This window comes from Denticeps clupeoides, chromosome 4, assembly GCF_900700375.1.
Source record: "Denticeps clupeoides chromosome 4, fDenClu1.1, whole genome shotgun sequence".
Classification (NCBI taxonomy): Eukaryota; Metazoa; Chordata; class Actinopteri; order Clupeiformes; family Denticipitidae; genus Denticeps; species Denticeps clupeoides.
In genome coordinates, this window is record NC_041710.1 from 16905848 (window position 1) to 16931630 (window position 25783).

Below are 25783 nucleotides of genomic sequence, written 5' to 3' on the forward strand. Positions count from 1 at the left end.
ATTTAAAATAAACTGCAATACTTGACTATAATGTATGGCATCCAAATGAAATGGGCCATCTATTGAAACGTTTGCAGTGGGTTATTTGTTGCGGTCAAACCCAGCAATCACAGTCCAGAAAGAGGACTGTTGAGAAAGTGACGAGGATTTGACAGCTGTTGGCTGATCCCTCTTCTCCGGACGATCAGGAGAATGGGAGGGAATAAACAGGCGCTTCTGATAGAATGGTGACAATATGGACTGCTGAGGAACATCGGGTAAATCTACAAACTGGACCAATTCCGGAACAAAGGGGTCTTTGTGGTATGGTATGAACTCATCCTTGTATTCTGGGGAGCAGGTTGATGCCACGCAGGGTGCCACCTGAGACGCAGCAGAAGTGGTAGGTGCGGATGCTGTAGTGGTTTGAGGAGTAGTGCTGGGTACGGTCGGCTTCAGTGGGTAAGGTGTGAGTTGGGGGAAGTAATAATAGAACAACATTTGCTGTTGGTAAAGTTCAAGTGAAGGATCCGGTGCGGATTCGTTTTGGATTGTGGATTCAGGTGTTGATGTCACACAAGGCTGAACATGGGCTGGACCTGGAAGTGGAGTTGAAGGTTGAGGGGAAGGTGGGGTACTAACGACAGGACAAGATAGAATCACTGGACTGCCTTGCCAAACCATCTCCAGGACATAATTGTTATTCTGAAAACAAAAGTATTCAATGACTTAGTAAAAAACAGGGTGATTGAAGGTAAATTAATAATTGTCATACCTGTCGCACCACATTACAACCATCATAAGGTGTGGTGAAGACCAGACCCCAAGGAGTCCTGTACACCAAGTAGCGGCAATACGGTGGCAGTTGGGTGAGAGGTAGGGAATGTGCGTTTCCTGGTAGGAGGAGAATAGTAATAACAAAATATGTCATAGGCCACAAGTGTCCTTTCTATCGTGAATTCATTATTTCGAATTGACATTAACAGAAAAGGGTTACAATTGAAAACAAAAATACAACATAGATCAGCATGGATTTACGTAACACCTCAGAACCCTGCTTTAAATGAAGTCTCTGCAGTCAAGTCAAATGCATCTCTAGAGCACTTCAACAGTGGTTGCACTGCAAGAAAGTGCTGTACAGGCACAAAAGGACATACAGATATACAGAAGAAGAATACAGTAAAATATATGGATGTTATATATGCAACGAAGGGGAATAAATAAATAAATGGGGGGGGGGGGGGGGGGGGGTTGAGGAATATAACATAAAAGTGCATAATAGGATTAAACCTTAAAAATGTAAAGGTTAGGGAGGGCTGAAGAGAACAATATAAAAACACATTGAAGGAAAACATTAAAAGTCTGGGAAAGCTAAAGAGAACAGATGAGTTTTAAGATTTTAAAAGCAGAGGTTGTCGGGGTAAATTTAATGTCAAGCGGCAACAGCAATTGCAAAGGCCCTGTCACCTTTCTGCTTAAAATTCAAATTTTGAATTGAATTTGAAAATGAACAGGAACCAGTGCAGTGACGCAGGTAATGTGTTCTCCCTTTTTACAACCCATCAGCAAGCACGCTGCAGCCGTGGTAACAGTGACTGTGGGATACCAACATAGAGAGCATTGCAGTGGTCAAGTTGCAATGTAATAAAAGCATGTAAGGCCTTCTAAAAATCATTAAAAATGTAAGAAGGACTTAACTTTAGCTAAAAGTCTTTGATGATAAAAACTTGACTTAACTACAGAATTTATCTGCTTGTCCATTTTAAAATCCCCATCCATTATTACACCCATACTGAGCCCTTAATGTACAATTCTAGGGAACTGAGGTAAAAGGAAGAGGCAGTAAAAACCTCTGTTTTTGTTTCATTAAAATAAATTCAAAGCAATCCCTGCCTTGATGTCATCCAGGCAGTCAAGTAATTGTTTTAAAAAGCTGGTAGGTGTATGTTTTAGGGGTAGGTAGATTTGCATATCATCGGCATAAAAATAGAATGAAATTTTTTTAAAGATAGTTCCTAGTGGGAGTGTGTATAAAGAAAACAGCAAAGGGCCACGTACAGAACCCTGGGGCACCCCATAGTGAACAGGAGAGGATGTAGTCATCAATGCCTACAGAAAAACTTGTCAGAAAGGTAGGGACAGGACCAGTTCTTCCAGGAACCTCGAGATAAAAAGGAGTTTAGATTGGTCTAAAATTATTCGGAGTGGAGGAGTCTGGATGAGGTTTCTTGATAAGAAAAAGCCTGTTTGAAGTTCAATGCCGGAGGTAAGACTACTATTAAGTAATGTTGGAATGCAGGGACCTAGATCCGTAAAAGTAGCTTTAATGAGTCGGGGGGGTGCCGACATCAGTACAACCAGGTGATAATTTCATATTTGGAATCACTTTCTCAATGGTGGACAGAAAAACTGGCTCAAATGGAGCAAATGGGTCGTAAGACGGGGGTTTAATTAAGAGTAATATTTTTTGCTTTATCCGCAAAAATAGTTACAAAATGTTCACAAGTATCACGGGAGGCTTCCTGGTACATGCTCAGGTTTTCCTTTACTATGACACCTGCATCTGATTCTTTTTCCACAGGCGATCTAAGGATATGGTCCGTGACTGTTTCTCCTGGCCAGTGGCTAGATCCTCGGCAGTAGAACACTCTTTCATGTCCTCGGAGAATAGGTGACCACCAGCACGTCATACCTGCTTCCACCTGGAGCTGTGAGGACCCTGGCCCTCTTACAGAGAGCTTCATCAGGCCCTGGCCGCACTGCAGCGCGGGTCTCAGGCGCAGCCACGCGGCCTCCGCGCCACCCGTCCCCGCGGAGCCCAGCACCCTCTCCAGAACGCTGCCGGCCGGGGCGTCCGCTTGGTAATCACCCCCAAAGGAGTCTTCTTCCGCCCGAGGTAATCTAGGGCCAAAATCAATCCGCCCGACACGAAAGGCCCCCGCAGCGCCGTCACCAGTCGCAGGTTTTCCCGACGGGCTTCCCACGCTCCTGCCCTCGGCTTTACTGTCCCAACACCCAGCACCCACGAGGAGCAAAGGCACGCAAAGCCGAAGAGCCACGGACGTGCGGCGCACCACCGACACAGGCTGCAGCCACATCTTCCCCAGCCCGCAAGCAGCGAGGCGGCGTTCACCTGCAGATGACCCCGGTTCGCCGTGTCACGTGGGTACAAGGACAAGTTCAAGCTGAGATGCAGTGTCGTTTCAGCTAAATACACGTAAGTGCATGTGTGCGACAAACCAGCTACACGAAGTGCCAACATGGGACACGTGCAGTGCAAGAGCAACAAGAGAACGTCAAACAAAACATGCAAATCACAAAGAAGACAGACAAATGCCCCCCAGACAACCACAGCAAGCTTAATTTCATTTCAACTTGTTTTTCTTAAATGTTACTTTTAACAAGTATGACGTTTCGATCCGAATAATTTGCCACGTGTAATGTGTGTGTGTCTGTGTGTGTGTGTGTGGGGGTGCTGAGCAGTGTGTGTTTGGGTCGATCTTTATTTTGTATGGCGCAGGAGGCATGTTACACATCATCTTGTACTCCATTCTGGAGCATTCCTGGCTCTTGTCTCCCAGACGACCCTTCAGTCTCCATGGCAACCGTCAACAGTGCTGTCTGCTTGTTTACTGTCGGTGTGAGTGGGTCCCTGGAGGTAAAAAAAAATGGAGGCCTGCAGACAGTGCGAGGTGGATCATGCACATTTGGAGAAGAAAGAGAAAACGTGTGAGGCAAGTAGTGCAAACATTCATAAGCCAAATACAAAAATGTCTTAAGCGCTGCTATGTGATTCACGTTGTAGTCATGATTGTTTGAAGTCATGGTTGTTTCTGTCTTTTCATCACTCAGTAAAATCTGAAGGTAGGTCACAGTCTGATAAAGGCCTGTGTGTGTTTTTTCTGTGTGTCCATCAATGTCCATCTAGTTCTGTATTTATTCTATTATCATTATCTGAGTGTACCCTGTATAATGGGCTGGACATTTGCAGCAGAGCCCTGAAGACGATTTCTTCCAGTACAAGCATGGAATGGCAGGAGTGTTTAGATATAAGAGAGAATCACAAGAGAACATGCACAATCATGGAAATTGTGGAGTGAAGGTATCAGTGGATTCCACGTCTTACATGGACCTTTTGAATGATGCTATTGTGGGTAACATGCTACATTTTAATTTCATAATTTATGGGCTCGTTTGTCAATCTGTGAGACTCCGCCTCCCACTGACTCCCCTGTGCTGTGTGAATTCTGTGGCGGTAGAGCCAGGCCTCCTTTACACCCAGGCTACACAAACACCTGTGAGGTGGGTGCAGCGCAGAACAGGGGAACATGTGCCCTTCCTCAGGCGCGCTTGTAGTTCCCATGGAATTCCTTTCTTTTCACAGGAATTCTGCTGCGGCGAATACCAGGAGCTGTTTAAGATTATAACCCGGGAGGAGAGTTTAGTTCTGGACAAACTGTCCAGACAGCTTGAACCCAGCACCCAGACTTGTAGTGTCACATTGACCGCAGAGGAGGAGCAAAGCGCAAACGCCAAAGCCAGAGAGCTGGAAGCACACAAGTAACACCAGGGTGGGGGGGGGGGGGGGGGGGTGTAAGGGGAAGGACCCCCGACACCCCTGCTACTTTCAAACACGGTTACTCTGTATTTTAAAGGTGGCAGCAGAAAGAGACGGACACAAAGGGCTCCGATGCGTCCCTGTTTTCTGCGAGCATATGTTAGTACACACAACTCAGGATGACTGGTAAAAAGTACACTACCACACCCAGCGTTGATTGTGATGTTTAGGGTAATTGACAGGGCCTGGTCTCACTTTCTAACCAGATCCAACCAGATCAAACACCATCCGGTTCCAGCTCTCCAAAACTGCACCTACAGAGAGGGACTGTGGCGATAGAGAGTGCTCAGGTTTAACGGACCCTTGCAACAAGAAAGATGAGGTTCTTGTTGGGCCAAGCACATTTGGGTTTGGATTTTGTAACCATAAGGTAAAACCAAAAATGTGTCAAACGTTGGCAGCTGATATTTGAAGATTTCCACATCCTGACTGTAAACAAACAAACAAAAAAAAAAAGATTAAATGTTTGAAATTAGATTCTTGTCATTTCAGGAAGCTGTGAGTTTAATTGAGAAATACTACTCAGATGGAAAGAAATTTCTGACCATTTTCCCAGATGGTTCTGGTCAAGTTCTGTATCCTTCAGGGCATCTAGCTGTGGTTATCGTCATCAGTGGGAAAGAGAGGATTTGCATTGTGCAGGACGATCAGGCGGTTGAGCCTCCAATCAGAGCAGCATTCCAGTCCAGTGGGGGGGCAACATGTTACCACAAGGATGGCAGTATATGGTGAGTTTCAGGCATATGGCCAGTCATGAGAGTGCCTGTGTTTGGAGGACTTATTACACATGTTCAATAAAGCAGAAACATGTGTTCTCCATTCAAATTACTGCAGTCATATAATAATGACAGGTCATTGTCTTTGCATTATTTGATAGTGTAAAGTCAAAGCTACCAATAATTACACGAACAAAAATTGAATTTTCTCCTCGTGAAGATTACTTTCTTGTATCTTTTAAGCACGTTTGGAAAATGTAGTGGAAATGAAAATTGAATTTTTCAGCCGATGAACTAGACTCACGCTGTTCTTTGTTCACAGGTTAGGTCTGAACGTATGGGGTGGACAGTGTCTGGATGAGGATGGAAGCAGGATCAGGAGGTGGTTCTGGAGCGATCACCTCCAGACCCCCACTCCCCTCAAGCCTGTGTTTCTGTCTCTCAACAACAATGTTGGTGTGCGAGTGCTGGGTCGCCAGGAGGTCTTTGTGTCTTTCCTTGCCTTTGGCCAGCAGGCCAAGTTTAGTGTGGGCACAAGTCTACAGGGAACTAATTCTGCACAGCCAAAGGGACAGAAAACCCCTCTCTCTGCAGATCTGATGTCCAATGAGGAGCTAGTTCTTTTATCTGCCTCTGTAGGGGCTCGACGTGCTCTATTGCGCCTGCAGAATTGTTGCAGTTCCCAATCTGGTTCAAAGGGCAGAGGATGCAAACCATTTCCTCTGTATCCTGGCATGAAAGCTCCTGTGCCTTAGCCATGAACTAGCAATGCCTGAATGTGGCATAACAACCAGATATGTCTCCAGGGTTGCTTGGAAGCTCGCTCTTCATAGCGATACCTGGTACTGCTGACATGATTGAATGATTTAAAAAAAAAAAAAAAAAAAGCTCTATCAATTAGACAAATGAGATCGTGAGGTATGGAAGTGTTGAGATTTAAAAAAAAAAAAACACACACATGTCATAATTGTGCCTCTATTGAAATTTTGGATGAAATGACAAAAATTGCACTTATTTAGTGGCACAGACACACTACAATAATCCCGGGACATGACTTTCAAATTTCAAATCTTATTAATACCTGCTGTTCAACGCAATTACTCTGGCAGATTAGCAGTACCATATGGCCGTGCCACATGGACTAAGAGGTCCATCCTAATCCGTTCAGACATAAGATACTTTAACTTGTATACCCCAGACAAAACTAGAATACAAGAGACATTCCTGCAGGCTTTGGGTGAGAGAAAAATATAAAACCAAGTACCGTGAGTCTTGTTCCCTGCTCATTGTTTGGTTTCACTTTTAAAAACTTAATTTGCTACCAAGCTTTACAAAAAATTGTAATTATGAACAATACTACTATTACTGCTCAAGGAAAAATTATCTAAAATAAAACTACTGCCACAGAAATGTTGTTTCAGTTAGAATCTATTTTATTAAACTTATCCTCCTACCTCATGGCTATACAGACAAAAAAAAATTATAAATGGCTCAGAAATTTAAATGCAAAGCAAGTAAACTAAATTGTAGTTTTTTTTTAATAGTAATCAAACAAATAAATTAGCCATTTAATAATACATATATTCTAACCATTTGTAGGGATTAAAACAAAGGAACATCTATGACCCCTGTATTAAAGACCTTAGAAATTACAATGATAATGATAAATTACATTTCATAGTAAAAGATAACTTTCAACATGATCAGAGCGATAGTACCGGATGTACAGGAAAAGATGTTAGAAAAGGTACAAAACTCTTGGGTCCATCCAATCATATGTATTGATGTTAGAATTACTGTGCTATTGCACAAGGAAAATGATCTGCAATAGTAAAAGGCTGGCTAAGAACTTCCAGGGATCCCAGGTCACTGTCTTCAGGAGGAATGTCTCCACAGGCATGGTGAGGACCAATCAAGACATCCGGCCTACGCTAGCAGTCGTCCTGCCTTCAGCGCAAACCTTCATAAAAATGGCCTCCCAGCCATAAGAGAAATACTCCCAAACACCTGCAACATGTGAAATTTGAGCACACAGTAAAAACAATGTGTTAATAGAATGTATATCCAAGTTAAACACTTAATACATTTTATGGAATTATATTTCACAACTGTTTTGTCCATGGGGTCTGAGTGAAAAATCAAATAGAAGACTGCATACGTGGCAGGGTCACAGGCTCCATCGGTTTGAGAGGGCAGGTTAGGAACGATGATGTGGAATTGTGTCCATGTGTACGTTCATCTTCATTTCATTCTCCAAGATCTGCACCAGTTGCTGCATTGAGGGCAGGTGGCCAGATTCCAGTTTGGACCATACGGGCACATCTAAAAACAGGGTCAACATGACTGACTCAGAACTGCAAATATCTGTCCAGTTTATTATAATAGACATAAGAGCCAGTAAATCTTACCATTCAGTGTGATTTCAAAAGCACCTGTAGACATGCACTGATTTTCAATCATGTTGCTGAAGAAAAAAACCATCATGCAGGCATAGATCTGACAAAACAAAAAGATTGTGAAAACATCCACATCAAGTATAAGAGCATTCTATTAGGAAACCATGAAACTTGTCTGCTGATATTGCTGATTTCTCCTTGTAAAATGCTCCCTCAGATGTTTTGGCGCTGTTTTTTTGCACATGATTTAATTTACACAGACTTAATTAATCAAATTCAATGCACAGTGACAAAGCATACTAGTGCAAAAGTATGATCACAATGGTGGCCTAGAGGGTAAAGCAGACTCATACGTGAAGGGTTGCAGGTTCCCGAACCACCAAGGTGCCACTAATCAAGATACCGTGCCCACACGCAGTCGCCTTTAATGGCTGCCCATTGCTCACTAAAGCCAGAACTATAACTTGCTGTGAGCTACGTATGTGTTAACATTTGTGCTGCTATACAAAGTCTGTAGTGTGTACTCCTTACCACCAGGGGTCAGTGTCCAGGCCACAAACCAAATGAATGAATACCTGAATTTTAATGGCCATCTGTCGAGTACATATTTCACAACACTGCCGCCATAAACTTACGCAGGTATTGCATCTCTGTATACGTTCTGCAAATATTTGAGTATGTGCACAAAAAACGATGCAAAGAATGCAGGATACGGACTGTGGCTGTACGTACGTAGTTAACAGTAAGTATATTTCTGCCTTAAAGGACATTCAAAGGACATTTCCTTGTGTGCACTGTGTGTTTTGCTGCAGTGAATCACAATACAAAATACAAACCTTATTTTCCTGACCCCAAACCCAAAGGCCTGGAGCTTGCACACCAAAGAGAGCAAATGGGTCTTTGCCAACAATGATCAGTCCGATCACTGCCAGCTTGAACATGGAAAGGAAGGAAGCAATGTGTCTGCAGACAGAAAATGGAAGTCAATATTGATTTGTATGAATAAGACTAATGATTAGTAAATGTTCTTTTGACTTCAAGGGTCAAAAATGGTCCACTCACCTGTAAATGGGTAGAGGAAGGTAATTCTCCCCTTCTATGCGGATGTCTGGGTACCGCTGGTATAAAGCCTGCGTGTACTCCTCAAACACCCGCTTGTACCCTCAGGAAACACTGTCCAAATGCAAAAAGAATTTACATTGAAACAAAAGGCAGCAGGTGATACTGTTTATGACATTACATCATAATTCACTAGGACAACCTCCATGCAAAGTACCTAGACAAAGTACACACCTCAACCTTTCAACAATGACAGGGACGTGAAAACTCGAAAAGTAACATGGCTGTATTTCATAACGTGATTAAATTTTTTTTTTAATGCGGAGTAAGACAGGATTTAACGAACGAGGCCTGTCAAACACAAATGAACGACCGGTGAACCGGGCTAACGAGTTAGCCTCGGAGCTCGCCGTCGGAAGAAGGTTACGAAACGCCGCCACTCACCATATCTGGAATTTGAGGAGCGGTCCGGTCGCGAACTGCATCTTCATCTTCTTCACGCCACTGCTGTCTGCGGACGCGCAGTAGAGGGAAAATGCCCACAACAGGAGCGTCGAGAGCGGCAGCCACCGCGCCCTCATGATGCCGAGCCACACTGACAAGCCTGCATGAGACCGGAAGTGCAGCTGGTAGTACCCATTGGGGGTGGGGGATCTGCCTGCCTCTTTGCCTTCTGGGAAAAGTTTTTTTTTTCTTTTTTCAAGTCGCCGAAATCTAGAACAATGTAAAAATATATAATTGCAGTGGATACAAGAATGTTAGAAGAATTAAACCAAAACGCCCGATCACATGCTGATTATAGTTACCTAATAATGATCTCAATTCAAATACATAAAACAATAAAAACACAAATCCGAGTAGATTTTTAGATGAGGAACGAATGTAGATTTCTTTAATGAAATCTATTTAGGAAAACCGGGAACCTATTAAAGGGATTATCCTTGTCTCGAATTCCACTGACAGAATCGGAAGAAGTCGTTTTGATTGGCGTCCCTGATCTAGTTAGAGCCAAGCCCATTGGCTCCCGGACCCGTGTGTGGGCGGGGCTTGTTTTTGAGTACGCCTGCGTGGCCCGTCGTGCGCCGCCCCTCTTTCTCGCTTTTTTTTGTGGTTGTCGGACCTGCAGGACAATTTCTCGGACGCCTTTAATCTCGAGAGCCTTATTTTTTTTTTTAAATCACCGTGTCTCTCTGGTTAAACGTTCTCGGCGAAGCGACGACAGACCGGCGTTTTAAAATGGTCGCGAAGCAGAGGATTCGCATGGCGAATGAAAAGCACAGCAAGAACATCACTCAGAGGGGCAACGTTTCCAAGTCGGCGGTAAGATCACACCTCTCATGGTTTTACTCGCACTCGGTCGAAGTAACACCTGTGTACGCCAGGAGAAGTGGTGTCCTAGCGGGTGAGGTCGCGGGTTCAAGTCCCGAACCGCCAAGGTGATACGCTGCCCACCGCCCACCGAGGTGATGGAGGCATTTTTGTTGTGTGCGCCGTGTGCTGTGCTGCAGCTTTTCACCACGACACACCAAGTCACTTTCACCCGGATGTTTTGGTGCGCATCCACAATCCCACTGCACGCTGCGTTGTCAGCACGTAGATCAATTAATCTATTACATTGATATTTTTATTTGATGTACTGTAGTAAAGTAATGGATTGCAATCACACCTGTTTAATGTATTCGCCATTTTTTTGGTCGTTTGTGCTTGCAATGTGTTACGAACAATGTAGGATAATGTAGCGTTTGTGTTTGGCACAGAGGACCACTTCTGATGATAAAGTTGCTGTGGGACCATGGCTCCTGGCTCTCTTCATCTTTGTTGTCTGTGGATCAGGTGCGTATTTTCTGATGTCCGGACCGCTCCGGACCGGCACCGAATGACACTGAAGTTTTGGTCAGGTCATACACAAAAGTGGTGACATATCTGCCTTACACACACACACACACACACACACATATATATAGAGCCCAAAAGGCAAACAGTGTGTTTCAGTTGCCTGTAAAGGTGAAGGACGTGATAGAACTGTAGTGTGTGTACAGTGGCAAGGCCAGTCTGATACCATGTGCCCGTGCTGGCATGTGTGTCACTGCAGGTGTTAAAACTCTCGGGTCCTGTTTTGGTGGCTATAGAGGCTACTCTTACTTTATTTACTACCTGTATTGTCACTAGTTTTCTTATGTAATTCATTACGGGTGGTAGTAGCCTAGTGGTAAACACACTCGCCTATGAACCAGAAGACCCAGGTTCAAATCCCACTTACTACCATTGTGTCCCTGAGCAAGACACGTAACCCTGGGTGTCTCCGGGGGGGGGGGGGCTGTCCTTGTAACTACTGATTGTAAGTCACTTTGGATAAGGCTGTCTGATAAATTCTGTAAACGTATCAAGCTATGTAATGACGACACTTTTAGAGTGCGACCAATTTCTCAACAGTGCAAGTAAAATAAGTCCGAGTTTACACTGGTGCAACCAGGCATTTGGAGGAAATAAAATCTCTAAACTCCCTGTGGTTCGAGCAACGGACGCATATTAGGTCCATGCTGTATTGTAAACCAATCAGAGATTGTACAGGGTTGCCTATGATTGGTCATTATTCAGATATTTCTGTACATTTGAAAGTATGCGAGCTGTAGTCAGAGAGGTGAGTAGCCTGGATCAGTCAGATAGGGAGGAGTTAAATTAGCCACTGATTAGAGCTTTTATCGGGCCTTAAAAGTTAGAAGTTTTCAAAAGCCTGAACCTGACATTATTGTGGTGGCACACTTGTTATTTTTTTAACATTGCTTTTCATGTTTTCCCCACACCTCTGACGTCCAGCATTCAGACACCTCAGCATTCATTTTAGCGCTATTTGACCGCTCATTTATGATAGAAATTAAATGCTGAAAAAGCATGATGCATCTATAAAACACATTACATGCAGCAACAAATGTACTGGCCCAGTCTCCCCTCTCCCCACTGCCCTTCAGAAACAGGCAGCAGCAAACAGATCATCAGGCCAAGATGAAAATCAAGTTCAAGCCCTTTAAGCACTTGCACTTTTACTGGGGATATGCAGGCACAGTTTATGCGTTGTGTGTCAGTGTTCATGTTTTGGGGACAGTAGCGTTCATAACTGATCTGGAGAAGGGGAGTGGATAAATGCTGTAAATGTAAATGTAGATGACTCGAGCAAGGTTTCTTGCTAGTGTGGTTGAATGGTTGGTGACCGTGTTCTAGTTCATTTAGGAAAGTGAAGCGATTGTAATTGTGAAACGAGCAGTGGGCAGCCATGTAAGGCGCCCAGGGAGCAGTGTGTGCGTTTCCTTACCCGCTAGACTGGCCCAGTGCAGGGATTGCTGTGATAATTTTGAGTACCCCTGTCTGTCCCACTATTATATGGCTCTAGCTGAAATATGCATTGCCTGCCTAAATTGCGTATTTGTGTATTTGATTATTTTATTTATTATTTTATTCAAATTAGCAGCATTTGAAAATATGTTTTGGGGTAAATCTAAAACTTCCTCAGTTGGTGGGGGCTAATAAATTTAGTTATTAGTGAATGTTACTAAGTAGGTATAACAAATGTGTACAAAATACTACAAAATGGTTTATTAGTTTTGTAATCTACTGAAAAGTGTTAGATTTATTTTACATAATTTGTTTATTTAATTTGCAGATGTTAGATTTTATTTGCTTGGAATTTCTTAACTTTAAATGTAAGATACTATTTACAAAAAATATGGCATATAAATTAGCTAAACAAAATGTGTGCAAATTATTACCTCGATTTTATTGGGTAGGTTGGCTATAGTTTTTTATAGTGTTTTATAGGGGAAACATTTTGGTGTCCCACGCAGAAAAATGCGTGGATCAAAGGAAGGTAACAAGGAAAAAATGCCACAGTTGCTCACAACATTCTTCTTTTGTTTCTTCTCTACACAGCAATATTTCAGATCATCCAGAGCATCCGCATGGGAATGTGAAATGAAGACCTCATAATTTGCCTAATTCCATCCAACATTCCTGACCAATCCATTCCATTGGTTCAGAGAAACATGTTGAGGGGGGCCACAGCTTGCACTTTTTGTGGCTTTAGCTGAGATATTTTTTATCTGTAGCCAGTGGATCATTCCTTTCATGTGCCTTAAATGCTAACAATAATCTGTCTAAAAGGCCATTAAACTGCATTCCAATCAAGGGTGTCTGATGCTTGTTGGTGATATCTGCTGACTTCCGTCCATCTTGTAATATCTGACACTTTTGATTTCCTGTGAACAAGGTTTGAGATGACCAAACAAATGGTTGAACATTTTAATATCTAATAACAATGCCAAGAGTCTCCAATGTATTGTATACTTGCAGCAGGGGGTATAAGTGTGTGTATACATTATGTGGATACATTTTCATTTTAAAGTGATGTAATTATGTACAATTTTTATAGATTTAACAAATAAACAGTACAGCATTTGTACTGCTGATGCCTGTAGTTAGATCTTTCTGCCTCAAGCACGTGGATTTTGAAGTTGAAGGTTGTAATTGTGTCGTGACCAACCTAAGGACATGGATGGTGAATGTGGATGATTCTTGCCCTCTTGTGCTCTGAACGAGTAAAACACATTCAGTAAGAAGTAGTTCGTGTTTGTTTTTCTATAAGGTATGATGAACTTTTTTTCGTGGTGCTCTCATGAAAGTAACTATGTGCAGATGCACATGGACAACTTGTTAATGCTGCTGATACATGCATTGTTAACAATATAATATTTATGTAGCACAAAGTGCATGCGCCAAGGAAACGTGCGTTACTTATTTAGTTTGGTAGAAATACCATAATTATCAAATAATAAGGAAGTCAATGCAGGCCAGGAAAAAAGCGCTACGCTGGAAGTGGAGCGAGCTAGCCACGCCCTCTACTCGCATGCGTCACTTCCGGTCGATATATCGTTGACTGGAAGTTCCTGTTTCGGCTGTCATCGGCTCGGGCACCACCGCGCAGCCCGCATCCCTCTCCTCTCCTCACCGCGGAAACTTCACCGGATCCCCACCTCTGCCAGGGTAACGTTCGCTGCCGACCGAGAGCTCCGCAGACGCCGCGGCGTTCGGCTCGATTAGCGTGGACTTTAAACACTAGCTGCAGGTGTCCCGGGACGCGTCGTTGCTCTTGTGCAGGCGCCGTGGAGCAGCCCGGGGCTGCGTGCCGTGGCCAGGCACCAACACGGGCTTAAGCGGCAGGAATTAGTGTGACTCTGGGGCTCGGCCTCACGTTTCCGCGCCTTCTCCGCTTTGTCCCCGGTCCCTACGCCCAGCTACTGCTGACCCACATTTCCCTGACCTCAGAAATCCAAAACCAGGCAGCTGCTCTTGGACAGAGGAGAGGGTGCTTTGTATAGCTCCCCTGCTCACTGACTACCAAGAATAAACTGCAGTCACCTACCTCCCCGTGTATGCGTGATCATATCCGTATCTGTGGCGTCTGATATCAGCCTCATCTCAGACTTGATCGCTTGATGGCATCTTCTGACTCTGGTCTGTCGCTCTGCTGTTCTGCGTCCAGGAACCAGTCAGTCTCAAATGTCTGAGTGTGTTTCAGTGTCAGATTAGGCCTAAAGAATAAGACAGATGGTGTTTGTTTACTAGATGCTCAAATGATTACACCGTGTGGGAGATGTTTGCATAGAGGAAGCCATTAGAATGAAGGATACACATCTTTGCTGAAACATCTCAGCTTTGTTCTGGCTGGTCTCTAGATGGTTGTCTATTCCCAGTGTGCACCAGCATTAGCAGCCCTCATCTAAAACAATTACCTATATGACAATCATATTCATGCTTTATATGCACTAAAAGTGAAATGAGCTTAGAATTGGAGTGATTATTCTGTTAGTGATTATTCTGTTATATTATATTGTGAAAATGTATATTCAGATTCAGAAGGAAACAAACGAGTCTTTCTGTAATGTTTGAATATGCTCAGCTGACATCCTGGTAAACTAAGTTCAGGGTGTACATGTAAACTGCAGGAGTACAGCAGTAGTTATGCTTACTTTCACTGCTGGCTATATATGAAACACTGCAGCACAGCACAGCACAGGGTGACACAATGAAATGTGTCCTCTGCATTTAACCATCACCTTTAGTGAGCAGTGTGCAGCCATGACAGGCAGCTGGGGAGCAGTGTGTGGGGACGGTGCTTTGCTCCGTGGCACCTTGGCGGGATTTTGAGATTTGAACAGACAACCTTCCAATTAGGAGTAGGTTTCTTTACCCGCTCGGACACCACTGGCCCATGATAAGAATCTCCGATGTTATCTAAGAAATGATCTAAATAATTTTAGGTAATTTAAAAAGTCAGTATTTCAGAATACCTTTTGAGTTGAGATTTAGCATGGTTGTTAAAACTCAACCCAACACAGCTGCTGTAGCGCCATCTACTGGCTACTCAGACAAGACTGAGTATTAAGTTCTCAAATACATGATGGCAACAGAGTTCTGTGTGATTTGATGTAGATCACTGACATGGAGGCTCACAGCTCAGCGCAACTGTTGTCCAGGAAGAGGCGGAAAGAGGGTTCAAATGGGGAGGCAGAGGAGGGCGAGCGACCAGGAAAGATCCAGAGACGCACAGTGGTGAGTGGTGAACAGGAGGAGTTTGTTCGTTTTTTTTTGCGAAACGTAAAAGGCACTTACTTTTTTCCTCCTAAGGGATTGACAGACCCTGCGCCTTTCGCAGACCAGCTGGAGTCCATGGAGAAACGGCCCTATCAGCGAGTCACAATGGAAGAAGCTTGCCTGGGCACCAGCCGTGAGTGAAGAAAAGTGGTTCAGACAGAAGCATCATAAATTAGTTTGCCTTTTTAGCCACTCTGATCACCAGTGCTTGACATGTCTCTTAACACAGCGGACAGGCCAGTACGGGTGTATGCTGATGGCATCTTCGACATGTTCCACTCTGGTCACGCACGTGCTCTTATGCAGGCCAAAGGGCTCTTCCCCAACACACACCTCATTGTGGGCGGTGAGATGATTCTGTTTGTTCTTGTCGTCTTTTTTTGGGGGGGAGGTTTGTAGCTCTCGCTTTCTCACAATGGTGCATGTCCCCTAGTCAATGAATCCATGAACACATGATGAGAATCATACAGAAAGGGTAAGCAGGAAGTCCATGTTGTAAAGGGAAACACAAAGCGGGCCAATTGGCTGAAATGATCATGTTTCGTTTGATCGACAGTAAGTGTGTGTTGTCAGACATACTTACCCTTTCGATTCACTGTTTGTACATTAGTTTCAGTGCTACAACAAGTGTTTGTACATTTTTTTTTTTTAACGAAATGTTCATTTGATTTGCACTTCTCGACCACCATAACGCCTGCCGTTTTGCCACTACAGTATGCAGTGATGATTTGACACACAAGTACAAGGGCTTCACTGTCATGAATGAGGATGAACGCTACGATGCGGTCAGCCACTGTCGCTACGTAGACGAGGTGGTGCGGAATGCACCATGGACGCTCACACCTGAATTCCTGGCCAAGCATCGAGTAAGAGAAGAATGCGAAGAGAATAATTATCTGAAAACTTCATTATACATGAACATGAGAATGAGTTGTCCTGGTATTAGCCTTTTGATGGTCATGATTTGAAGACCCCTGATGTAGCTGCTGTGATAGCAAAACACACTGGATTGGCAGGAAGTAGGTATCTGTAGACCACTTTAGTTTTTTTAGACCTTTGACTTATTGTGGAATTATGTTGTGGTTTGTAATTAGTGTTTGTCCTTGATGAGAACTGATTTATTAAATGAGTTAAACAGTGAGTATATTCATAATTATTATATATTCATGATAATTTTAAATAAATTCAATCATTGTAATGTATTTCTAAACAAATTACCGTAGTTAATGCCTCTGCATTTTGTTTACCTCTGTGGGTCAGATCTATGATCAGCTCATCTTTCGCTCACTACCAGTCTGATCTTTTTCCTGCGCTTGTCTGTTTTTTGTTCTTAAGAATGAATTGAAATTAATCACAATTAACTGGAACAGAAAATGTATGATTTCTTTAAATGGATTGACAGTCCTAATTGTTATCCTTGATAAGCTGTAAATGAAATCCTAAAACTTCTGTGTTGTCTAACACTTAGATTGACTTTGTTGCCCATGATGACATCCCATACTCCTCTGCAGGCAGTGATGACGTCTACAAGCACATCAAGGAGGCCGGTGGGTAGAAATGTCAGTTCATTCAGTTTGAAGCGATCAGAGCTCTGCATTTATCTATTCATTGTCCTGTCCTCCTTGCATCAGGCATGTTTGCACCCACACAGCGAACAGAGGGCATATCCACCTCTGACATCATCACCCGCATTGTCCGCGACTATGATGTGTACGTCAGGCGCAACCTGCAGCGCGGCTACACTGCAAAGGAGCTCAATGTCAGCTTCATCAACGTAGGTGTGGAATTTCCAATTAGAATTTCCTTTTATCATTGATTATTGTTGTCACATTAAATGTTAAGTGAAAGTGTTTGTTTTTGTCATTGTGATACACAGCAAGCACAGCACACAATGAAATGTGTCCTCTGCATTTAACCCCCCACATTTAGACTGTTCAGGATTGAACCTGCAAAACCTTACTGTTAAAACTCCACTTCCTTACTCACTAGGGCACCTCCTTATATTTAGCAATCGGAAGGTTCTTAAAGACCCCAATTATGATTTTTTTTTTTATATCGGTCTTAGTGTTCCCCTAATACCGTATCTGAAGTCTCTTTCCGAAATTCAGCCTTGGTGCAGAATTACAGACACTTTTAGCCAGTTTCACAATAAGATTTCCCGAAGTACGCACCGTTTTGCGGTGTGTAACTTTGAATGTCAGGAACAGAGAGACAGAAGGAGGAGAGCGACATATAGAAGTGAGCAGGCATTTGTGGAAATTACTTTATCAAGTGAAAACAGGAAGTTGTGTCGGCGCTTTTACAGAAACCACTGGAGTCTCATGACGGAACTAAAAAAAAAAAAAAATTGTGTACATTTTTACATCCAATCGGTGAGCAACTGCAATGATTCCCATGTTTTCAGGCTATGACTGGAGTTCCTTTTTTAGGGGAGGAGTCTGAAATTCTCTGGGCGGAGAAAGCATGAGAAAGGGGAGGTAACCTTTCCCCGTATGACAACATAAGGGAAGACATCCCAGGTCCGACCGCCTGAGCTGCCGCTCTCTCTGAACAGCGAAGCAGAATAACCAAAGCACGCTTTATACATATCGCCATTTCTAGCCACTGACAGGCCAGGGGAACTCGTATTAATGTAATCTCATGAAGAGAAACTTTCATGTCAGGGGACTTGTAAATGTTAAGTGCTAGTTGAATTTATTCACATCACAGACACAGTGTTCATTATGAACCATTTTAACTATTGATTAGGAGAAGAAGTACCACCTGCAGGAGCGAGTGGATAAGGTGAAGAAGAAGGTGCGGGATGTGGAGGAGAAGAGTAAGGAGTTTGTGCAGAAGGTGGAGGAGAAGAGCATCGACCTTATTCAGAAATGGGAGGAGAAGTCCCGCGAGTTCATTGGCAACTTTCTGCAGATGTTTGGCCCGGAGGGAGCACTAGTGAGTGACCAGTTTAGTTGGTTAAATCAAGATGTCTCAACGTGCCTCATTTTATGTGTCTTTAAGTGCAATAATCTTTACTTTTTTTTGCTCAATCTTCATCTTACCTGCACTTTAACTGACTGCCCACTTTAAAATGTAAATATTGTAGACTTGTATCTACTTATTTATACTTATATTTTATTTAAACGTGCAACTATATTAGTGTTGCCATAACCCAGCCACTGGGGATGCATTTATATTCTTGGTGCCAGTCCCAAGCCCAGGTAAATAGGCAGGGTTGTATGTCCGGTGTAAAACTTTTGCCATGTCAATTGTGGAGACAGCCATACCAGTTGATCAGCTGTGGAGGATGATGATGAGTGTTAAGAAAGGATTGATGTTTTTTTTTTTGTGGTATACTAAATTAATTATACTAAATATTATATTAATAACCTATTATTCTACATAACAGATTATTGATTCAGTACAATAACTGTTCCACGACTTCTTGATTTAGTTATTTCTAAAATCTGTTTACTTTCTTTGTATGACTTTATAGAAGCACATGCTGAAAGAAGGGAAGGGCCGGATGCTACAGGCAATCAGCCCAAGGCACAGCCCCAGCAGCAGCCCGACACGGGAGCGTTCCCCCTCACCCACCTTCAGACTGCCCTTCTTCAACACCTCCCCGGCATCCTCCCCACCACGGCCACACAGCGCCTCACGCAGCTGCCCGTACACAGCACGGGGTCAGGCCATCAGCGAAGATGAGGATGAGGATATTTAGGTCCATACAATTTTTTTGTTTTTTTTTCCCCCCATAATGTATTGCAGACACAAGGGTGCAGTTTGTTCACACAGCTTTGCACTCAAATAGTTACAGGCATCCCTGGCTGAAACACGCTGGCTGCAGAAGTGCCTGACTGGATTGGCAAACAGGAAGGGAAGCACAGATTTTTACTCTCAGTTCACTTTTTTTTTTCCTTCTCTCTCAGCTAGCACTATTATACACACTCCTAGTTTCTTTTCTGGATTTCAGGTAAGTGTCTTTAGGTTTGTGCACCTCCTCTATTTGAACACTAAAATAACACATATACACATTTTTTTTATGTTTTGATGGGAAGTCAAATAATTTTTGTTTTTAGAAGCTGGTGAACTCAACTCTTCATAACTGCTAAATCATTCTCACCAAATTATGGTTAAAGCAACAGAGGTGTTTCTTTTAGTTCCTCTTTGTGACAAAAAGCTGTGAAAATTTTTTTAAAGGTCAGAAAAGTGATTGTCACTGTCAGTATTGTCTGCTTGTGGTTTTATTGCATTTTTAAAGTTTTTATTCATTTAGAATTTTTGACAGTTACGACTAGTCTATACTGATTATTAACTTCGGGTCATTTTCTTTTTGAAAGGACCCAATGCACGCTTCCATGTAAATGTTCATTGTTGTGAATAACTTATGTAGCTCTGACATCTGTTTCCCCCGTGTTCTGTTTTCTTTTAAATACATAAAAAAGAAAAGAGAAGAAACAACATAAAATACATCAAAAACAAGAGTACTGCATGTTTCTTTAATTCTTACATAAGCAGGTTATAAACACCTTACAGATCTAACATCTAACATGAAATCCAGCAGTTCAGAAACAAAGAGACAGGACACAGATCTGTTTCCATTATGTATTTCATAGAAGTAGAGGTTCAAAAACAGACGGTAAAAGTTGGGACCACAGACAGGCTTTGGAAGCCAAACTCAAGTCAAGACGAATGTGGAGAGATGCTGAACCATTATTAAACACTAACAAAGGTGTTCAGGCAGTCTGGATGGTGTGAAGGAGTCCCTGCCCAGCCATTACACTCATGGATTTCTTCTCTCTACTGGCCATTATGTCCCATCAGAGACAGACAATAATAGTAGTGTTTCCTCTCCCAGCATGTTTCATATTTCTCTCTTTCACCCAATCAAAAAAGAAAGATGCAGAGACAGCCGTACGGACTGACTGGAGACCTAACTGGTTAGCAGCGTGTCTCATAGATACCACTGCGTCCAATGTAGCGCACCCATTTTATAACGTCATGGTCACTGTAGTTCAGTTTGGACTCAAAAACCTTCAGGTAGCGGACCTTCAGTCCAGAAGGCGCAAATGGAACCTGTGACAAATGTGAAGCTGAAGTTAAACTGCAAACAACTTACTTTCTATTCAGTTTAGGTTTTATGGACGGTCATTCTTCAGTAAATTGCCAGCCAGCTAGTTATGCTGCTCCTTTAAAATCATCTAAATGGGCACATCTTGGTAATATAGACCCCACTTGTTACTCTAATATTAAAATACATGGCCTGCATCAATTTTTATCCATTTGCATATCACTATTGTGTGTACGGACAATACATTTACATTTGTGGCATGTGGCAGACATTTATCGTGTCCTTTACTGTGGCTATCAATGTGTTTGTTCACTAAATCATGTGGACGAGTAAAACCGTACCTCAAAGTTCATAGAGATGGGGGGACGAGCCCACTTCTTCTTATCATTGGTGGGTAGCAGCTCAATCTCAGCACTGATCTGAGACTCCTTCATGCCCGCCATACGTTTGATCCTAAAATAAGGTTCATACACACCACAACATACAGTTACGAAGGAAGTGATAAAAGATAAAAAAAATTAAAAAACACCCGCAGAGCAATAAGAGAAGGGACACACTGTTACTCACTTCCATACGATGCTATTCTCGCTGGCCTTGTACTTGGCCTTCCCCTTCATGCAGATCACTTGAACCCCACTTGTGTTTAGTGGTGTGGGGATGCGAACCTGAGGAAAAAAAATATTCATTTGAAGAGAGAGGGGAAAAAAAAAAAAAACCTTACTAAGTCTACATCCATATCCTTCAACTCACTTCAATCTTCTGTGCAAGCAGTGAGGGCTTGAAGTTGGACTTGATGACCACCTTCACCTCCAGCTTTGTACGGCCCACCTCCCTGACCAGTGGAATAACTCGAAATGGCAAAATTATGTCCTTGGTTGTGCGATACCTGGCCGGAAAGCAGAACACAAGGCATGAGCCTGTGGGCTAAGGGTCATGTGTAGGTGAAAGGACAAGTTTGCACTCTGACCTCATGAGCTCAAACTCTCCGTCAGGAGGGATGAAGCTGATGCTGCGCTCAGAGTCGAATTTGCTGAGTCGTACGCACTGGTTGAAGGTGCAGTCATCGATCGCGATGGACTGCTTCCCACTGTGGAGGTAAATCAGGAGGTTCAGATACCAGCAGCTAAACTGGCAACACTTCATGAGAAATGAGAAAATGCATTTCACAGCCAAACTGATCTAAGGAGACACCACCATCATTTCATTACTACAATATGGAAAGAAAACGTGACCTTCTGATGGAACTTGTTAAATTACCTTGTTAGATGACACCTTGAACAGATTCATTCCTATTTTATTAAGTATTAATTAATGACTTCATACAGCATCCAGCCTTGATGAAGAATCTTTCAAAATGCCACTCAATCTTGTTTTTCTTTTTGAATTACTATATTAACTATGATCATCCCACGTATTTATAATTGAATTGACACATAACAATGCTGAAATGGCACAAAACTAATTTTACCACAATGTATAATACTAGTTCACAGAAACACTGTAACTTCCTAAGTGGCTGAGGTAGAGGTAAAAAAAGAAAACAAAGAAGACAACAAAACTCAAAAGCATTTCAAACAAATAATTTAGCACTATAGATCTAAATGCAGATTGGACAAAATAAAACAAAACTCTTCCCGGTAACTCACCTCTTGCCTGCTTCGTCAGAGGATCCACCTTTGCCCTGCTTATCAATCACGATTTTGTCGTTCATGCCAAATTTGCACTCGGGCATTCCACTCAGGTAGCTCTTCATCACCACCCGACCAGACACATGGGCACTGAGGACCTGACCTACCAGACAAATCAGTAAGAAAAATATATAAAGCCATTTACAGTCCACCAAAAAAATGAATATAAATTACCTTCCGAAAAATACTCAATTTTACCTTGAGGAGACATGAGAAGGTTGACGCTCTCCATGACATCAAGGAAAAGTTCGTTCCGACGGTACTTGATGCCCTCACGGCGCCAGCCAATCTGACCGGTCACCTGACTGGTGATCTGAGACTGCTCCTCCTTTGTCTGTCAAGTCACACATGTGCAGAGCCATGAAGACATGAATAACATTATAACTGAATTAATAATCTCAACGAAGGAGATAATTACATGATGCTGCAGAAAGAGTCCATGATGGCCAACAGAACGAGAGGGAAAAACATAGAAAATTAGGCAATCATGGCACTGAATCAGGGCTGGCTTAAACGACAGAGAATTACCAAAGTATTACCTGACTTTTGACGCCCTGCTGTGTGATGAATGTCTTCAGGGCTCCAGTCTCTGAATTCTGGGGGTACCCAAAATCCAAGATCTCTGTTCAGACAAGGATGCACAAATATGTCATCACTTACCTCAGCTCCAAACAAACAGTGACAAGTACGAACATATAGACGCACATACTGCACATTTACGATACAAATGTTACAGGTATGATGTACATACAAAAGCCATTTTATCATATTCATTTTACCTATGTTAAACATAATCAATCTCTCCATAATAAAATCTCCCAATACACTATCTTGCAACCTTGGTAAATCATGTTTTTAATGAGGCCCTCATACAGAAAAATATATGAATGTCTAGGCCACCCAGTAGACCCGGGGGATATTGGTTCACTTGGTTCAGAGTGTTATCCATTGGCGGGATCATAACCTCCACAAAAATCAGATCTACCTAAAACAACCTCCAATATAATCCAATTAACAAATATATTAATTATCGTGCATCAATAACTCGATGGTTGTCTTGATTCTGTTTTTTTTTTCCCCAGCAAAATACTAGCAGGTTTAATCTGGTAATTTTACCCACCCCCACGTCAAATACTTGGTATTACCCGACCACTCTTCTCTCTACTGGCCATTACGTGTTATTTTTTGAGGGGTGTCTGGCTGGTTATCCAGCTGTCTGGTTGATGGAATATTCATCTTGTGATTGGTATTGGAATTCTTTATACAAAAACTGTGTTCTTATGGCATTTTTGTTTAATACGTATTTTAAACCCTTGTTTTAGAAAACACTTCGTAAGTGGTGAACTGTGGCTGCTTTGCCGTTCCCTCATTCGACACCCCAAGAAGTACAATACGGTTGAGAACAAACATTATGTTCGGGCAATATTTAATTATATTTTTAGAATTATATGCAGACCAATTAAAAATGGATCACGCAGTTTGGACACCCCTGCTTTTATTTTGTGCCAATAACTTTGAGAAGCAGCCAGAAATGGCTTAATTCTCTATGCGGTTGTCAACATTTAGGGTGAGGGAACAGATGTTCATATTCTTCCAGCACAATGCTCCCCAAAATCCCATAGTCCACCAGGGTGCGGTCCGGGACGGCTCACGCTCTTACCGTCCAGCAGCTCATAAATCAGCACAAAGTTGTTCTTGATGTTATCCTCGCTGAGCTTGCCGAAGTAGGCAGTCATGACGTCGCACATCTTGTACAGGAACTCAAACACCATGGCAGCGTTGACATTCTGCTTGGTGGCAGCGGCGAGCCAGATGTTGGAGCGCTTGACGTGAAAGAAGCTGGTGCGGGCGATGTTGGTGACCGGGCAGCGCACCTGCTGCCGTGCGTGGATCACGTTAACACGGAACGCGTCCACGGCATTCCGCCTGGAACAGACGAAGAAACGCCGTCTGAACAATCCGCACGGCAGACGGGAGAAAAAGGTTCCGTTTCCGTGCAGGCTGGGAGGTCTGGCATTAACTCAGTATTCGTAAAGCAAGCGCTTCACGTCCCTTCCGGTTAAGGAAGCGGCCCTGTAATCAGAAGGTTGCCGGTTCGAATCCCGATCTGCCAAGGTGCCACTGAGCAAAGCACCGTCCCCACACACTGCTCCCCGGGCGCCTGTCATGGCTGCCCACTGCTCACTCAGGGTGATGGGTTAAATGCAGAGGACAAATTTCACTGTGTGCACTGTGTGCTGTGCTGCTGTGTATCACATGTGACAATCACTTCACTTTATTTTTATTTTTATAAACTGAAATAGTCTAAAGATGTCGTACGATTAACATGACAATTACTTTTTTTTCCCCATTTGCTTCCTCAATTAAGATCACTAGGGCACTAAATGTCATGGCTATTGGTTTTCCATTTTGTGTAATAAATTGTATATTCTCCGTTCTGTAGATAAATACTCCAGATGGAAGGAAACGGACAGGATGCACGTAGAACAAAAAACTGAGACAGGAAGAGGAAACGCTGACAGCCGACATCTAGCTGTGCTGCTCACACCGTCGACTTACTCAACATTAAACACGACTGTTCGAACGCTAAACTCACCCAATATCATCACGATACACCCGGGAGATGAGGACCTCCCCCTTATGGTTGTAGATGAACAGTCCTCCAATCATGGTGGCTGTTCTTCAGGCCGCTCGTCTCATGGTTGTCACACGCCTGCGAGGCGAGAGCATGTTTTACTCTGTTCGTGTAAAGTAGCTGCGAACGAACGGGGGAACTGAACGATTCTGATCACGATGAACAACATTTTCAACGACTGTCGGAACGTTCAACTCGGTCATGGAAGTTATGTGGTGGAATGCACCCGCGAACCGTTGACCCCAGTTCCTGTCTGGATACTGGATATGGTGCGAAATGCAGCCAGCGTCCGTCCAGCGGCGTTTTACTGGCGATACAACCAAGATGTCTTCCTCACAAGAAGGAAGAAAAGGAAAAAAAAAAAAAAAGACACCGATGTTTCTACCGATCTGGGCGTATCGTGCACCGCCGCCGCCATAACCTAACGAAATGTGAACATTTCCTACATTTCCCAAGGCGCCAGAAGAAAGCGGGAGACTTGGGAACCTGCGTGTACAAGAACGCTTACCTAACAATCTCCCTCCAGCAGAAAGCGCGCCGCGCCGCTCCGCGTCGCCTCGTCCGTCCCCTGGCCCGCCGTGTCCAGCATCAGAGAGATCAGCGGGATTCTGGCCTCGGCCGCTAGCCCCGCCCTCAGGCCGGCTGACGTCGGTGCGTGCTTACGTCATTAACCGGGACGCTGATCTCCAGTCAGTTCCCCCCCACCCACAGTTCAATTTCAAGCACGTTAGGAGGAAAAACGAAACTGGCGTCAGATCAGTGCCGGTAGGTCCATAAACTCCGGGCGACCAGCGACGAGCTGAGCTAAATACAACAACATCGATTACTACCAGCTATTCAAAATCTGTAATTAAATACGTTCCAATTAGCTGCATTTTTCCACGATACCATTTGCTAAATGTGCGGACTACACCCCTTTATTGTAACCATACCGCGTTCCCCTTTGTTTTCATGGTTTTCTGGGATGAATAACAGGACCATAGATCATAGG

The 25783-nt window shown here is 43.3% G+C and overlaps 6 protein-coding genes across 6 annotated transcripts; 3 read left to right on the forward strand and 3 right to left on the reverse strand.

Moving 5' to 3' along the window:
* Window positions 1-81: 81 nt before the first annotated feature.
* On the reverse strand, window positions 82-3078 carry LOC114787830 (uncharacterized). Its single transcript, XM_028975721.1, has 3 exons — window positions 2672-3078; window positions 755-873; window positions 82-363 (listed from the first exon to the last, which is right to left on the reverse strand). The coding sequence occupies exons 1-3, from the start codon at window positions 3075-3077 to the stop codon at window positions 82-84; spliced, it is 807 nt and encodes a 268-aa protein (XP_028831554.1). The 5' UTR covers window position 3078.
* A 759-nt stretch (window positions 3079-3837) lies between these two features.
* On the forward strand, window positions 3838-6723 carry LOC114788776 (glutamate-rich protein 6). Its single transcript, XM_028977666.1, has 8 exons — window positions 3838-3843; window positions 3971-4081; window positions 4189-4281; window positions 4364-4539; window positions 4635-4696; window positions 4804-4967; window positions 5090-5325; window positions 5636-6723. Exons 2-8 carry the CDS (start codon window positions 4010-4012, stop codon window positions 6066-6068), a joined length of 1236 nt encoding a protein of 411 aa, XP_028833499.1. The 5' UTR covers window positions 3838-3843; window positions 3971-4009; the 3' UTR covers window positions 6069-6723.
* Window positions 6724-9698, reverse strand: selenot1a (selenoprotein T, 1a). The gene is made up of 7 exons (XM_028977683.1): window positions 9575-9698; window positions 9213-9482; window positions 8772-8882; window positions 8546-8672; window positions 7722-7809; window positions 7472-7635; window positions 6724-7320 (listed from the first exon to the last, which is right to left on the reverse strand). The coding sequence occupies exons 2-6, from the start codon at window positions 9347-9349 to the stop codon at window positions 7511-7513; spliced, it is 588 nt and encodes a 195-aa protein (XP_028833516.1). The 5' UTR covers window positions 9350-9482; window positions 9575-9698; the 3' UTR covers window positions 6724-7320; window positions 7472-7510.
* Window positions 9699-9838: 140 nt separating this feature from the next.
* On the forward strand, window positions 9839-13375 carry LOC114788790 (stress-associated endoplasmic reticulum protein 1-like). Its single transcript, XM_028977691.1, has 3 exons — window positions 9839-10088; window positions 10526-10601; window positions 12693-13375. Exons 1-3 carry the CDS (start codon window positions 10005-10007, stop codon window positions 12731-12733), a joined length of 201 nt encoding a protein of 66 aa, XP_028833524.1. The 5' UTR covers window positions 9839-10004; the 3' UTR covers window positions 12734-13375.
* Window positions 13376-13648: 273 nt separating this feature from the next.
* Window positions 13649-19882, forward strand: pcyt1aa (phosphate cytidylyltransferase 1A, choline a). Its single transcript, XM_028977667.1, has 9 exons — window positions 13649-13802; window positions 15252-15371; window positions 15447-15546; window positions 15643-15759; window positions 16128-16279; window positions 16882-16960; window positions 17045-17187; window positions 18162-18350; window positions 18892-19882. Exons 2-9 carry the CDS (start codon window positions 15261-15263, stop codon window positions 19117-19119), a joined length of 1119 nt encoding a protein of 372 aa, XP_028833500.1. The 5' UTR covers window positions 13649-13802; window positions 15252-15260; the 3' UTR covers window positions 19120-19882.
* On the reverse strand, window positions 19879-25435 carry LOC114788775 (AP-2 complex subunit mu-A-like). Its single transcript, XM_028977665.1, has 12 exons — window positions 25301-25435; window positions 24754-24870; window positions 23818-24083; window positions 22697-22779; window positions 22576-22581; window positions 22356-22491; window positions 22116-22260; window positions 21437-21556; window positions 21220-21355; window positions 21037-21134; window positions 20811-20922; window positions 19879-20474 (listed from the first exon to the last, which is right to left on the reverse strand). Exons 2-12 carry the CDS (start codon window positions 24825-24827, stop codon window positions 20340-20342), a joined length of 1311 nt encoding a protein of 436 aa, XP_028833498.1. The 5' UTR covers window positions 24828-24870; window positions 25301-25435; the 3' UTR covers window positions 19879-20339.
* Window positions 25436-25783: the final 348 nt, after the last annotated feature.